This window comes from Camellia sinensis, chromosome 10, assembly GCF_055761805.1.
Source record: "Camellia sinensis isolate YWXY chromosome 10, ASM5576180v1, whole genome shotgun sequence".
Classification (NCBI taxonomy): domain Eukaryota; kingdom Viridiplantae; phylum Streptophyta; class Magnoliopsida; order Ericales; family Theaceae; genus Camellia; species Camellia sinensis.
The window spans coordinates 12888202-12904983 of NC_138970.1; the positions used below are offsets into that span (position 1 = coordinate 12888202).

At 34.1% G+C, this 16782-nt stretch overlaps 1 protein-coding gene across 2 annotated transcripts; it reads right to left on the reverse strand.

Annotated features, from left to right (window-relative positions):
• Positions 1–1462: 1462 nt before the first annotated feature.
• On the reverse strand, positions 1463–16704 carry LOC114264980 (uncharacterized). Of its 2 annotated transcripts, none has more exons than XR_014343085.1 (11): positions 12272–16704; positions 11829–12068; positions 10430–10559; positions 8817–8969; positions 8415–8656; positions 8246–8315; positions 5550–5749; positions 4779–5017; positions 3726–3804; positions 3509–3649; positions 1463–2170 (listed from the first exon to the last, which is right to left on the reverse strand). XR_014343085.1 is itself a non-coding variant. In XM_082893204.1 (11 exons), the coding sequence occupies exons 1-11, from the start codon at positions 15355–15357 to the stop codon at positions 1997–1999; spliced, it is 4761 nt and encodes a 1586-aa protein (XP_082749330.1). In that variant the 5' UTR covers positions 15358–16704; the 3' UTR covers positions 1463–1996. The 2 variants fall into 2 exon arrangements, 1 of the variants encoding a protein (XP_082749330.1); XM_082893204.1 differs by having other exon boundaries at positions 5550–5756.
• Between the last annotated feature and the right edge of the window lie 78 nt (positions 16705–16782).

Below are 16782 nucleotides of genomic sequence, written 5' to 3' on the forward strand. Positions count from 1 at the left end.
GACGATCGGGAGGCTGCGACAGCGGGCGGCGAGGCGACGAGCTGCGATAGCGAGCTCGCAGCCTCCTTCCTCCTCCCTCCTTCTTCCTCCCTCTTCCTCTCCTTCCTCCCTCTTCCTCTGCGTTTTTTTTTTTTTGAAAATTTGCCCCCAAAACGACGTCGTTTTGGGGGCTGCCCGAAAGGGCCGCCGAGAAGGGCAGCCGAGGATCCGAATTCGGACCAAGCCAGCTATTGCAGAATTAGTTCATTAAATAGTAAGAAAGCTAATAAATGAAAATTTTCAAATTGTTTTTTTTGGGTATGAATTTTCAGAATTCTATTCATAGAAATCTACACTTTCAATTTTCCAATATTTAAAATCATAGCAGTAATCTTCGAAACATATGGTATACATAGTCCTATTTTGGCATAAAATATCTTAATTTAAAAGAGCGTATAGACTTAGTAATCTATTTTATGATTAATTTTGGTGATCCGAACCGTTTACTTTTTAGGACTCGTTTAATAGAATATTAATGTAAAAAATTAAGATAATTGGATATCGATAGTTATATATTTGAATCAAATTTATATTATAAAAAATAGATGGCTATTCTTTAAATTATATTTGTCTTTCATTTAAAAAAAAATTATATATATATATATATATATATGATTAAAACATATGATCTTGATTGTTTGTATAAATATTTTATTCAACGAGTCAAAATAAATGGTTTGAATAACCGAAATCAGTCTCAAAATAGATCTACCAAAGCCCAAATACTCTCTCAAATTGGGATGATAACTTGAGATAAGTTATATCCTTTCCAAAAATCCCGTCTCTTAATAATCTCCTAACTTAAAATTCACGAGGTTACTACTTTATGTGGGAAATGAGTTTCGGATTACTTTTGACAGTATCAGACTCAAATCTAGACTTAGGACTCTGTCCGGTCTTTCTTTAGGATGTAGTTTCGAGTTACTTTTGACAGTATCAGACTTAAATCAAGACTCGGGACTCTAATCTAGACAGTGGTAGCAAAAAAAAAAAAAAATTTCCCATTTAATTTTTAATTTTTAAAAATAAATTTAAAAATTTTTAATTTGTGTTTTTAAATTATTAATAATTTTTAAAGATATCCTAATTATTTAATTTTTAATTTTTAAATCCACTTTTGTTTAAAAAAAAATTATACAAAAATCTTTAAAAATTTCATTGAATACAAGAAAATACGAAAATGTAATAAATTTTCATATTTTTTTATTTAATGAATTTTTTTTAATAAAAAATTTCACAAATATTATCCTTTTTAAACGTATTTAAATTAAGTATATCTAAAAAATTAAAAAAATATATATAAAACATTAAAAAAAATCACTAAAAATTAAAAAAAAAATACGAAAAACACAAAAAAAAAAAAAAAAACTCTGAAAAGTGGATTCAATTTCCGAAAGCTCATTATCAATTGATAGAAAATCTCTACAGAAAGAATTCATCACTTTCATTACTCACAAGAATTCATCACTTTCGTTACTCACAAAATGTACTTCCACTCAAAAATATCAGCATCTTACCCTCGCATCCAAACTATTGCAAGACTACAACAATCAAACATCCCTCACTTAATAACCAATTTAAAAAAATCTATTTAAAAAAAAAGTATAATAATACAATTTTGTATAAACATCCTTCTGCCAACCCACTTTCACAATTTTTATGGGGTTGCAGATGCAGAATTTCCCCCTAGTTAGAACCAAAATCATAATTACATCTTCACTCGCTCTTAAACTTTCATCATGAAGTTATCCTCAGAAAAACAAGAGCAAGGCCACCATCCCTTCACTCCTCATCAGAATAATATTAGGCCATCCGTACATTACCAAACCAGTAGCCAGCCACCTCCCACCAATATTCATGGAACTTTGGAATGTAGGTCAGTTAATTTGATATTTCTTGATTTCAACTAATTACCTTCCAGATATAAGAGTTACTTCAATTCGTTTTCTACAGCTTCTCAGAATTGAGAACGTGAGTTCCCATATGTCTTCCAAGTCTGCTTCCAATATCGCCTGCTTGCACTGCCATCAAATGGAGAACTGTAATAATCAGAAGGTCCTCTAGAAGCTCTGCTTCCATTGCTCTCCTTTTGAGCATTCCTCAATTCCTCCTGAAGATCATAATGTGAACGCTGCAAATTGAAAATGATAATTAATATTCAGCAACTCATAAAGAATAGAAACAAATCAACAGATAGTGTCATAACTACATTTTTAGACTCAGCACAATGATCGTGATAATCTTTTGTTACTAGAAACAAATTGCAAATAAACCTCAAAACTCAAGAATGTATTTTGAACCAAGCTAAAGAAAACAAGGCCTTTTAGTCATAGCAGAAAGAGTTTTTGTACTGCAGCTAGTCGTTTTTAGATAATGCCTTAGTTGGTCTTTTAATGAGGCAATGCCCCCTACAAGACAAGTATCAGAAAAGAGATCCAAATGCAAAAATTATACCATATTTTTATCCTTCTGATTTGAAAATTTTCTTAGGTATTCCATAGAATTTTCCTGTTAAGAAATCAACATTAGACCGTCCAATCTACACAATCATTGTATTATAACCTAAGAAGCACAGACACTTCTAAAAAGGTGGCATGTTGGTGTCGTGTCCATGTCGGACACCGACACTCATCGGACACTTTCCCGCCATGTGTCCAATACTCATCCAAACGTGTCCTATTTTTTTAAATAGAATTTAGACTTGGACACGCTTTAGACACTTTGAGGACACACGTGTCCATTGCTTAAACACATGTGTCTATTAATTAGACACAAACAAAACTAATTATAAGTTTGAACAAAATAACTTAGAAAATAATGATAAAAGAAAAATAATGTCAATTTATAAAAATTAGAGTTATATTGCACTTATTTATTGGCTTAGAATGATATATTCATATATATAACATATAATAAATATATAAAATTTTATCTTATGTGCATGTCACCCATGTGTCGTGTCTTGTATTTTTTGAAAATTACCGTGTCGGCGTGTCTGTTGTATTCGTGTTGTGTCAAGTGTCCGTGCTTCTTAGGTTAATAACCATTCTTTCTACCACAAGAATGCTTACCAGGAAACATTTATCCCCAGATCCCATCTATTATTCATGAGTCAAGTGTTTAGCATGGAGGTATTAAAGCATTGAGTAGTCAGATTACCGTTTATTCTTCATGTATGCTATATCTGATTGTGTCTGAGATTCACAAGATTGAAAGGACATGAATGGAGAGGATAATGATCCAATTATTTCAGTCTGAAACGATCTGGTGGACTTGTAGTTTATATAAATTTATGTATTCAAGACAATTTGACAGAATGAAAGACCAAAACATGCAGATACACATGATTATGAAAGAACACAATAAGCAGATCAGTTTAAAAACACAGTATGCTAAATAAACTCTAAGGTTCCGGTCCACATCTCACAGAAAACCTCATCAAGTTAAACATATCTTGCTAATAGCATACCTTGGTCGGATCTGAAAGCACAGCATATGCCTCTCCGATCATTTTAAAAAGTCTGTCAGCATCCTTGTGCACTTCATCAGCTATTTCCTTCCAGAGTTGTCCATCATCTCCACTCTCACTTCTTGCCAGGAATTGACCAGCCTATATTAACATAACTCATTAAAGAGAATGACAAGGATGACAGAACGATAACAAACAACTGAAGAAATCCAAAGACCTTGTCTGGATGATGTCTCAGTGCTGCTTTCCGATATGCCTTTTTTATTTCGGATGCTGCATCAGACGGTTTAATTCCCCTGTAAACAGGAATGACTTTAGAAGCTTACAATACGGAGTTATTAGGTCACAATCACAATGGTAGCCTCAACGACTTCAATCTCACAAAAGTAACGTGACAACTCCACTTGGATACAACAGGAAGAATCATCAGAGTAAGGGTTGAAAGAGATGGCAACATTCTAGATAAAATATACAGTAGAAAGTTAATTCCAGATTTCTCTAGTATGCTCTAATTGTATGTGCTCATGTTTCTAGAAGAAAAAAGAACTACTTGTCAAATTCACATGCATTACATATAGTTTGCATATTTTAGCACCATTTTTTGGGGGGGATTAAGTTATATAAGTAAAAGATCGTTAACTAATAGTGCCAAAAGGGGGACAACCACTAATGCATAGTACATGATATATATTGTACAAAAAGAAACTGTCATCATACGCTGATAACTGACTATAGGAATTAGAAAAAAATTAGATTTAGGAACATCCCATGCTGCTGGCCCAGCTAGAATTAAATTTGTACACCTGACACTCAAGCCGAAAAACATGAGTTAATTACTAGATTTCTTTTTTATTTCAATAAAAAACTTACAAAGAAATGGTTGATTATGCAAAATGTGCTTATATATTTTGTTTGTAACATCTTTTCAACACCAGACATCATTTGCAATTAACACGCATAAAAATATTATCTGAAAATGAATGAAAAGATAAACTTAAATAATGGGGCAGAATAAGGAACTTTTCAAGCCTGATTCCAAAATGCTAAAATTCATCAAAAAGTGTGTGAAAATCAAATATGAAAAATGTAGATACATCAGTCACAACTTAATGTAAACTACAAAAAAAAAATATATATATATATATATATGAAATTATATAATGTATCAATCTGCAATCAAAATCTATGTAATAAATCAAGTTCCATAACAGAAATCCAAGTCCATGGAAATAAAATATATCATAAGGAAACACAAATGCAGAGGACTTACAGAATGAGGTAATGATCCAAGGAGATTCCCTTTTTAGCCTTTTCTTCCACTGAGGAAAGGCGGCGATGAGCTTGTCTTAATTCTTTAACATTGCCGCCAGCTGATCCGTCTGGTGAGCCACACTGTTGAACCTTTTCTTGTGATTGCTTTTCAAGAAGAGAGATCAGTCTATGAAGGTCACTGGCTGCTTGTTCATAGTCTCTAATTGTTTCATGTAAGGTGGCTCTTCTAGAAACAGCCTGCACGAGAACCGGGCCAATCAGGCACAGAATTACCAATAAAGAGAAGCTTACAAAAGGAAGGGGTTTGGAAAAAAATCCATGTAGAAAAGAGAAATTGATAATGCTCATAACTATATCATGCGGAGAATATAGCAACCTACTCAAATCTCTTGTGACAAAACACCACACATGAATGAGAATAAACAAAAAAAGCCTACACTTGAGGAGTTATTAGCAGCAGGCAAAGGTTCAAAATGCTGAAATGGCTATAAAAGTTTATTAAGTAAAAATCATGCCATTGCCCAGTGCTGAATCCTATAACACAGGCAGCTAGTAGAGGTGGACTTGAATAGGCATAAGAAGAAGAAACGGAAAAGAGAGAAATAAAACAATGACAGAAACAGAAAAGAGAATGAAAACGACGATAGAAACAGAAACAAGAACAGTAAGAACAATAAAAACGAAAATTAAAGAGAATCATTTGATAACCTCTTCCAACAAAACAAAAAATAAGATAACACCCCGCATAGTACACACTTTAAAGGCCAACCTTTGAGTAACTTCCATCAAGAGCTATGGCTAGACTACAGTCGGCAATAGCATCAGCAATTTGGCCCAGAGATTGGTGTGCAGCAGCACGGTTGCAAAAACAAATGGCCGCAAAAGGACGTGATTCGATACTGCTTGATACCACGGCAGTGTAATGCTCCACTGCTTCTGTATGCCTCCCAGACTGAAATGCTTCATTCCCTGCATTCTGCAGTCAAGACATTTGGTAAAAAAATTTATATTCCATGCAGAGAAGGCTTGTATAGAGCCCTCATAGGAGTTTATATTCCCTGCATTCTTCTATAGACAATTGGTAATAAAATTTATGTGAGGCTCTATAGACAATTGGTAATAAATTTATATTCCATGCAGAGAATCGGTAATAAAATTTACGGCTCGTATCTCACTCATAGTTGCACAAAGCGGGGATGAGGGCAGCAGAGCGAGGGCTCTATAGAAGAGTAAGGTTGGAAGAGAGCGGGGAGTGAGGCCCCCCTAGGAGTTTCTTGCTCCTAAGATCTCACTTTTCCACAACCAATTTTATTCTTTCGATATTCTTTTAATGCGTTCCGCCACTGAAACAGCACTACTCTTTGTCGGCTCCTAGCCATGGTTATCAGAATCCCGATCCGGATCTTACGATCCTACGATCTTACGATCCATTTGAGTACAATCGATCCGGATCATGTAAAAAACTCCTTATAGGTCCTAGTAGTGGGATCTTATACGATCGTGGAATCCCGATCCAAATCCGATCCTATCCGATCCAATTTATAAGCCTTGTTTTGTATTATATGACATATTTTGTTATAAATTTTATGTTTGTTGTCTAAATACCAATTTATGTCGTCAAAATAAATAATAAAAATTAAGTAGTATTGAATCAAATAGACTAAGAAAAACAAACTAGGAAACAAACATTCAAATATTGTGATAATTTAAGAAAATTAAATAGTCAGAAAAACAAACTTAGCTTTAGCAGAGTTTAAGAATGGTAAGATGATTGCAACTTTATCCCAATTTCTGAAGAAATTATTTTTGTGACTCGAATCCGCTCCACCAGGGATGTTAACGACAAACCTTATCATTCGACTAAGCTAATCTTTTGAGTTCTTAATCTATTTTCATTTCCAATTTTGTTAAATATTTTTTCTTCACTTTTTATGCATTATTGTACATTGTAAAGTATTTTGTTATAGAATTCTTCTTCTTCTTCTTCTTCACCTTCTTTTTTGATAAAATACAGAACTTTTACCATCGGGTTTTCTATTGCATAATATTATATGTACATTTCACATAGAGTATTATATTTTTCACAATATCTTCACTTCTTTTTAATAGAATGTAGGTTCATTTTGTGTATACTTTATAAGAAATATTTATTTAAATTAAATTATTATGTAATTTGTCTTTTTCGGTAGGATCTGACGATTCTCGATCCGATTCTACGATCTGATCCTATAAACACCTCCAACGATCCAACGTAGGATCCTGATTTTAACAACCTTGCTCCTAGCACTCGTCCCTTGTCTGCTCGCCGAGTGAGTCCCTCACATTTTAGATTCCATCATCTAGTTTGTGGGTTTTTAATATCTTTTCTGGTTTGATTTTGTCCTTTTAAGCAAGGTTGTTAAAATTGGGATCCTACATTGGATCGTTAAAGGTGTTTATAGAATCGGATTGAGAATCGTAAGATCCTATTGAAAAAGGCAAATTACGTAATAATTTAATTTAAATAAACATTTCTTAAAAGGTATACACAAAATAAGCCTATATTCTACTAAAAAGAAATGAAGATACTGTGAAACATATAATACTCCATGTAAAATGTAAATATAATATTACATAATAGAAAACTCGATAGTAAAAGTTTTGCATTTCATTAAAAAAGAAGGTGAAGAAGAAGAATTTTATAACATAATACTTACAATATGCATAAAAAGTGAAGAAACAATATGTAACAGAGTCGGATATGAAAATAAATTGAGAAGTTAAAAGAGCGGCTTAACTGAATGATAAGGTTTGTCATTAGAATCCCTTGTGGAGCGGGTTCAAGTCACAAAAATTGTCTCTCCAAAAATAAGGGTAAAGTTGCAATCAATTTACCCTTCTTAGACCCCACTAAAGCTAAGTTTGTTTTCTAGACTACTAAGTTTTCTTAAATTGGTATTATATTTTTTTGGGTGAATAAAATTGGTATTATATTAAATGTTTGTTTCCTAGTTTGTTTATTAAATTCAAACTATTTTTTTTTTAATATTAATTTGGAGTACATAAATTGATATGTAGATAACAAATATAAAATTTACAATAAAATAGATTATACAATCCAAAACAAGGCTTACAAATTGGATCGGATAGGATCGGGTTCGGATCGAGATTCCACGATCCTATAAGATCCCATTACCAGGATCGAAAGATCCTACCTATAAGGGATTTTTTACACGATCCGGATTGATTGTGCCCAAATGGATCGTAAGATCGTAGGATCGTAAGATCCGGATCGGGATTCTGATAACCATGCTTTTAAGGTATATATCTAGTAGTAGTAAATGCTATATGCACAAAGTATTATGAATGACATCTAAGATTCTAAATCACATGTTTAGAGGGTGTCATTATCCCACTAAGCAATATAGGATCATGGTTCAAACTCACAGTGACAAAATGAACTTAAAAGAATGGCCACCAGAATACCTTGCGGTGTAAAAGTTCACGAACAGTGACAGCAAATGGAATTGATGACTCCCGAGTGCTGCTTCCATGCCTAAATAATAAATAAACAACATATTCAAACTGAAGACGAGTATGTCCTATTTGAACAGAAGACCAGTAATAGTTGCATATGATGAAAATTATGTATTACCTGTCTTCAGTAGATCTCAATAGCTCTTGCTTTTCTAGCAAATCAAGAGCCTCATCAAGTCTTCCAAGATAAAAGTAGGACTTGGATATCAGAAGCCACCTCCACAGCTTTATAGATGAGTTCTTGTATTCAAGACCATCCACATTCACTAAGTTGTTATCACCAGTTACCATTGCAAAATTCTTTTCAGCAAAAACGAGAGTCTGCTCACAGAGTTGAATCACCTCTTCATACCTTTGAAGCTGTTAAATGCCACACAAAATAAAGCCAATGCTGAGACCAAGATTCAGACATACAAATTAAAGTTTCAACAAATAGGAGTTTATTGATTTCATGGCTTAATGAAATCAACTAATGAAAAAAATGAAAAATGAATCATGTAAGTTGTTATACAGTACAGACCATGAGAAGAGCCTCTCCTTTCATTTCAAGTAATTTCTCTGAGTAAGAACTTATTGACAAGACTTGGGAAATTATTTCCAAAGCACTATTTGCTGCATTGGAAGTTCTCTCTCGTAAAAGTTCGGCACACTGATTCATACATTTGGCCACTTTCTGCCAGTAAGGAAGATCACACAGTTAGGCACAGCATTATCTAAGTACTAAATCCACAGAGAGAAGAAAACATTTGTCCATGTATATATAACTTTCATAAATCACAAGGGAAAAAAAAAATGATTAACCATGGTAAAAAAAATTCAGGATTAACTCAAAATGAATTCTAAACTTCAAAATACAGATTGGAATTTTCCAGATCTCATATCCAAACTCTTTAAAAACTAGTAAGGCAGAAGAACAAAAGGAAAGTTTAGTGTCAAAAGTCTCGATGTAGTATAAAACCAAATCAACATAAGGATTACCTAAAAGTACATAGATATATCATATATTTCTTACTTCTATTCCATGTACAGTGCTAGTGACTGATCCTATATTTCATGATGAGACAAAGCACTTTATATCCAAGAGTATACCAAATTTAATTCTCTTTCAAATAGGGGTCCAGCTACGTGCAATATTTTTGCAATTCTATGCAAGCATAACAACTATATCCCTATTTAATATCTAAAAAATAACTAATTCCTAGAAGAAAGGAAAAAAAAAAAAAAAAAGGTAGCAATTTCAGTATGAGTACATAGTTTATCTTGGAACCTGAATAGATGAGGCTTTAAAGTATACCAAGTATGTTCCAAATTTCAGGAAAATCTCAATTCACTGAAATGAGAAATAACTTGGGCATCAATGCATCAACCATGTCTGCCCAACTTGGCTTAAATGAGAGTGTTATGTACACAAGGAGCACAGAACCATGGACCGACACCAAAAAAACAGTTTCTAACAGATACTTATGGTGCTGTTTGGAATAGGTCAGAACAGATTTTTTGTGGGTATTACTTGGGTTCAATAAGATGATCCCCAGTTTGGCACACCAAAACCTTGATATGTTATGGTTCTTCGTGCCCCTCGTCCCCTCCCCCTCCTTTCTCCAACATGTGCCATAGAAACTTATTTTTGTATCTATTTCTTGTTCTATTTTGTGTTTCACAAGGCCCAAAAAAAAAAAAACCTTTAAGCTATGGAATGGTCACTTAAAGGAACAGCACTGAGGGGTTTTTTATCCCCCCCTTCTATATCAAATTAAATTAATCTATTCTCTTTGATATCAATCTTCTAATCCAACAGATGTTCAATGGATTTTTCTTTCACGGTATCATTTGTATTGACAAAGAAATTAATTGAAAAGATGGTTTCCAAAGATAACATTTTTTTGGTAAACAAAAGAAATTTTCAGGGAGTGAAATTTGTTTTGAAAAAAAACTAAAAATAAAACGCCTTTTTTGTTCCAAATTTTTTAATCTATTTCACTTTTATCAAAACAAAAACAACATACCAAACAAGTTTTTGTTACCATTTTCCAATAGAAATAAAAGCAAAAACAAAAAAAAACAGAAAACGAAAACATTACAAATAACCCCTAATAGAGCAACGCCAACAATGTTAAAGATCAAATGCGGTACCTGAGCGTTTTGTAGGCCATTGGCTGCTTCTATTATAATTCTACGGTCCAAACAAACATGACTCCCTGATTCTACGCACTTGCTGAAATATTGGAGTGCATCTTCAACTTCCCCCAGCGCAAGATGACAACTAGAAAACATAATAAAATCAACAACTTATCAAAAACCAATAATAATAACGATAACAAAATACCTAATTTGTATGTCAAGTCTCTCACAATGGCAACAACACTAAAAGAAATCCATGCAACAACTGAATAGAATATCTAAAATGGAGCAACAGTATAGAATATCTAACGTGGACAACTATTGACTTCAATTCAACATGCAAAAATAAATATAAATAAACAATCAATCAAACATAAATTAGTTAAATAACGGATAAGATGCTTGATATAAAGTATTCATAATCTCCAAATTAAATATGGTCATTTTAGGATATTCTTTAAAAAAAAAAAATACAGATAACTCCTTGTCAAACTACAAAAAAATGAAAAAAGTGTAAACCCACAAAAATTTGATTTGTCAGGAAGGAACAATTCTTTTACATATTAAAAATTAAATAAAAAAACTAATGCTTTTAAGAACTCTAGACAGAATTTCAGATTTTCAAGAAACAAGAAAGAAAAGTCGCATCACCAGTTCCCATTTCTCTCGCTGTGACAATGATAGAAATGCAACAAAAGTTCCAGATTTTCATCTCTCATTTCCCTGTATCTAGACAGACAAGATTCCCCTCTTTCCCAAACTATAACCTCTGATGTACCCAAAAAGAAATCTTTTGGGGCACAGAACTTTCCAATCCACCACATTACCAGGGGCTTGAAGCAAAACTGTTTGCATCACCGGTATATTTGTCCCAGGTGGTACTCAAAAACCAACGAAGAGGCATTGAGACGAGTTCCATCACTGAAAACAAGTCTTTTGGACCAGATTACTAAAATATTTCTGCATGGTAGATCTCATCTTCCAACTGCTAAATATGATTCATGTAACGCTTAACACACAGCCACCTCAGCCATAAGTTGACTAGGCTCCATCTACTCTTCCAAGCTTGGGATTTCTCCCAATCCAGGTTTACATTTACCCCAGATGGCAAATCCAAAAACAATCCCCCTTTTAGATGTTTCAGATAGCACTGTACATAGCTTTTATTAATTTCCAGTCAGTTACCATGATATTTTTCAGGATTAAAATGAAGTCTGGGACAATATTTCTGTGTTCAAGAGACCCCGATATTTCTAAACAGTATCTTCCTCGTTACCTCCTTCCGCTAGTACTTAGTAGATATGATCATCAAGTGATTTGTCATTACATGCCCCCAAAACAATTAGGCATAAAATTCAGACCTAGTCGATTTTGCACACAAAATATGAGAGAGCATAAAATAAAGTCTTACTTTGCAGCTCTAATTTGGACTTTGTGAAAGGTGGGATCCAATGAAGCAGCCATCATACAGTCCCCTAGGGCTTCCCTCATCCTTCCACGAGACATCCGTGCAGCAGCACGGTTGCTATAACACAGCACAAGTGGCTCAACACAGCATCCTGACTTCTCACTATGAAGGACGCAGTTTATACCCTTTGTGTAAAATTCCTCAGCTTCAGGCCTGTACCCTTTCTCATAAGCTTGATTTCCCCTGATAAAAATCGTAACTTTCAAACATGAGTAACAACTTGATGCGTTCAAAGTAAAGATACAATCATAGCAGCAGAACCAATTGTGTAACGGCAATTACAGATATAATATTTGAAAACTAATGCAAAAATCTAGAAAACAAACAAAGAAAAAGAAAAAGAAGTAGTTTCAAAAGCTCATGAACTACTATGATGAAAGAAGCACCTAATTCGCCACTTCTCACAGGCTTCCAGAGTTGCAGCAGTGGACCCCTTGTCATGTTCTTCACCTCCTTTAGATTTGTTCTCCCCCTTCCTTTGAGAACTAATTATATCCCCTTCTTTATCCTGTGCCCATATCCGATGTAAATAACCACTATCAAGAGGTGAAGATTGGACAGAGGAAGATACAGTGTCAACTTTTTGACTTGGAGTGGTACAATTTGGACCATGACCAACTTTCATCCTATATTTCTTTAGGTTTTGGCGCTTCGTCACTGAAAAGTTATCTTGTGCAGAGGACACAGAGAAGGTAAAATTTCTCACACTGATATCTTCTACACTTGAGGCAAAACAAAATTGCTTTACACACTCACTTTCTTCCCTCTTCCTGTCTGAATTGACACTATCTTCCGCAACACCACCACCCCTGTTAATGGTTTTCTGTTCAGATTTGAAATTACTGCATTCAGTTTCAGCTTCTTCTAAAGAAGAATGAGCAACAAATCTTTCATAATGATTCTTGGAAACTTCTTCATGTTTCCCTCTACATTTTTTGTCATCTTCACTGGTATTAGGTCCTTCTCTTGCAGCTGCCAAATCTTCATCACTTGCACATGTAGAACTTGTTGCATTCACAGCGGAGGGTGCACAACTGTTATCATGATAGGGAGAAAAATCCATGGGTGAATAGCATGCAGGAGAGTCTGGGTTTTGTTGGGAGCCTTCTTTTGACACACAATTTTGCCTAGATTGCTGCTGAACTGGAATAGCCTGCCTCAACTTTCTCCTCGTCTTCTTCCCTGTCTTGTCCTTGATTGAAATACTCTTTTCACAAAATTCTAACTTTTTATTTAACCCGTTATACAGATTTGCTGTAAATGAAAAAGATGCATCCCTATTCAATGTTCTAAAGTCTGTAGTGGATGCCCCTAATCCAACTGGCGTGCTTGTGAAGCTGAATTTATCCTTATTCTCAAATCTGCCCATAGAAGGTACTTCAAAGCCAAGCCCACTGGATGAAAATAAAGACTGGTTAGAGGTTTTATTCAGGTTGGTATCATCGTTGAGTTGATCTTGAGGTCCATCAGAGATTTTACCTAGACCTGCCTGAAAAGTAAATGGTTTTGGAGTAGAGGTACTGACAGAAGGGCCATTGGAGCTCTTCTCATCGACATTTGCTGGCTGTTTCTCCTCCCAAGAACTTCCAAAAGGACACCCCAGTTTTATTCCATCGAAAACTCCTAGCCCACTTGTGTTTTTATCCTTTTCGGTTGGCATAACATGTCGCTCACCTCCACCAAAAGAGCCAGCAGCATAAATACTACTTGAAAATACAAAGACATTCTCGTCAATGGTTCTAAAGTTGACTCCTTCCGTCTTCTCAACAGCACTGGCATTCCCAGGACCTTTCAAATTTGCATCCTTGACCTGCTCATATGAAGTAGTTCTTGCTTTTCCTGTACAAAAACCAGGGGGGCTTTTGTCACTTCCAAACACAAAGACATGATTAGAACTGCCGTAAGAGTTAATATTAGGATCTTCAGCGTTGTCTGAACATTCAATCTTTCCACAATCATCAACAGTCAATTTCTTCATCTCATCTGAGAGTTTGTGTGATGTGCTTGTCCCAGAAGCACTGGTGCTACTAACACTACTTCCAAATACAAAATTGTCTTTATTATTTACAACAGAACCTACTTCAATATCTACTTTCATCTTTCCAACATCCTCAAAGTCTGATTTCCCAGAACTTTCACCGGATTCTCTCTTTTGGAAATCTGAAATTGATGATGAACTCTTCAAACAAGCACTAAAATTAAAACGAACATTATCAGACAGCCCCAATTGTGCTCCAAGTTTCATCTTCTGGCTGCCAATTGGTACTGATTTTCCTCCATTTTCATTAGATTCACTTTTCACCGAATCGAAGTTTGATGTCAGTTCACTCCAATTACCACCAAGCACAAAACTTGTATTATCTAATTTCCCAAAATCTAATTTCATCTTCCCGCTTACATCAGAAGCCGATTTCTCAACATTTTCATGAGATTCGTTCTTTTTCAAATTTGAATTTGACATTAAATCTCCACTAAAAACAAAACACTGATCATCTAGCGTCCTGAACTCTGCCTTATTCTCTTCTTTCATCGTCCCCCCTCCCTCGCCAAAAATTTCCACATTTACACTGGGTTCTCTTGCTTCAAAATTTGAACTGGATACTGAAGTGGTAGGTTTGGAGCCAAATTGCACACTGTCAAATTTCCTAAACTCATCGGCATGCATTTGCCCCTCACTTCCATTAGATGCTCTCTGTTCTGAATTTTTATTTGAAACTGAATTACTCTTTTTGGCACCAAACACAAAACCCCCATAATTGAGTTCCCCAAACTCATCAGCACCCAACTGTTGCACATTTCCACTGGATGGTCTCCTTTCCAAGTCTGAATTCGTTAAAGAACTACTCTTATTAGCACCAAACACAAATCCCACATTGGCACCCAATTCTCCCACACCTCCACTAGATTCTTTATGCTCTGAATGTAAATTCGAATCCCAATTACTCTTATTGACACCAAACACAAAACCCACATTATTGAAGCTCCCAAACCCTTCTGCACTTCCAGTACATTGTTCCTTTTCCGAATTCAAATTCGGCATCAAACTGTTCTTATGTGAACCAAACACAAAACCCACACCCCCAACCAAAGAATTGAACCCATTTGATGAACTACTAGTAGCATTGTTAACTTGATTAGAATTCTCCAAAACAGACTGAAAAGGTTTCAAACCCGAATTATTTGAAGACTTCCCTTGCTGAGAACCCTTCTGTCTCCTAATCTTCACAAGCCTCGGCTTCGAACGCCCCGAAACTGCAGAAGAATTCGACTTCTCTGAACTCATTCGCGGCACAAAAGGCAAAGAGAAGCCAAGGTTCGAACTTTGATGCTGCTCGGGGAGATTCGAGCCCGAATCGAAAGGGAAGAGTGGGTTAGGGTTAGGGTTTTGCGGAGTGAACGATTGTTGTTGTTTTGGTTGCATTTGGGGTGGGGAAGTGAGGGGAGATTGGACATCCATGACCGCCGGAGACATCACCGGCCAGAGGTCATGAAATTGTCCGGAAAAGTGAGTCGGTGCCCGAGAATTTGGGGTATCAGATTAGGGATTTTTGGTTTGGTGTATAGCTTTTATTTGCTTAGTTTTGAAGTGAGAGAGAGAGAGAGAGAGAGAGAGAGAGACAGTGAGATTTATATGAGGAAGCTAGTAGGACCTCCTTCGACACTAGGGTTTTAGTTTTGGGAATTTTTTTTTTTAAAAATACTATCAATTAGTTTTCTCCTAATTTTATTTGAATCCTATAATTAATTTTTTTTTAAAAAAATTCCAATATTTATAATCATAATTTTATTCTAATTTTATCGGTTTTAAATTATTTTCTTTAATTGTAAAAATTTAGAGAAATCTCTAAATAAAAAGCATAATGAGATTAAAAGAGTTATGGCATTCAATTCATCAGTTTATATAATTTTATATTTTTTAAAATATATTTGGTAATAAGTCACATGAAAAATACTTGAAGAGATAAATATTAAGCTTTTTTAGGATTCAAAAAACTAGTATGTAAAGTTATTTAAGATTTAGGATTTAAAATTATAAAATTTAAAAAAAAAAAATTGATGTAATGATAAACTTGTTTCCCTTTATATAAAACTTATTTCCGTTATTTACCAAATATATTTAACAAGCTTTTTTGAATTGTTTACCAAATGTAAGATAATAAAAAAACAATAAATCGTCTGCCATAATGTTTATTCAAATTGGTTATACTTTTGTTTAATATAATTTGTAAACTTATATAATATAAAAATAATATTTTAAATAAATTAAAATTGATTATAAAAATATAATTCATACTTTAATGAAAATTTGTAAAAGTAGAATTAAACACACCATTATGAAAATTCAAACCTTTTTTTTTTTTAAACAAGTTATCAAAAATAAAATGTAGTTGTCTACATTAAAATATGATAGTGCTCAAGGGAGGAATAAGTAGAGCATTAATTTCCCTTAAACTTTTATGACTATTTGGTTTTTTTTAAAAGCAAAATATCAGTTAAGTGTGATATCCACAATTATTTTTACATTAGAAGATGATTTGAAATCATTTCATCTTGGGAAAAAATGTGAAATTTCTTATTTTGAAAGTGAGACACCTAAGAGAGAAATTTGATCAATCCCAAATCTAGACCTATAGTTTTAGAACTGAGTAATTTCTTAGTGGTTTAGGAAAATAAGAAGGAAACAGATACATATTAGTAAAGGAAAAAAAAAACCATTTTTTGTTTAATTACCCATTAAAAGAAAATTGCAAAACTTTGTAGCCTGTCTTCTTCTTCCTTAACTGACTGCATGAAACTATTTTGCAAGTTAGTTAAATTTCAATAACACTATTATTTCACCCATTCAAAAGTTTCTTTCAACAATTTGCATGCAAGTTATATCAATCCATATGTAGAT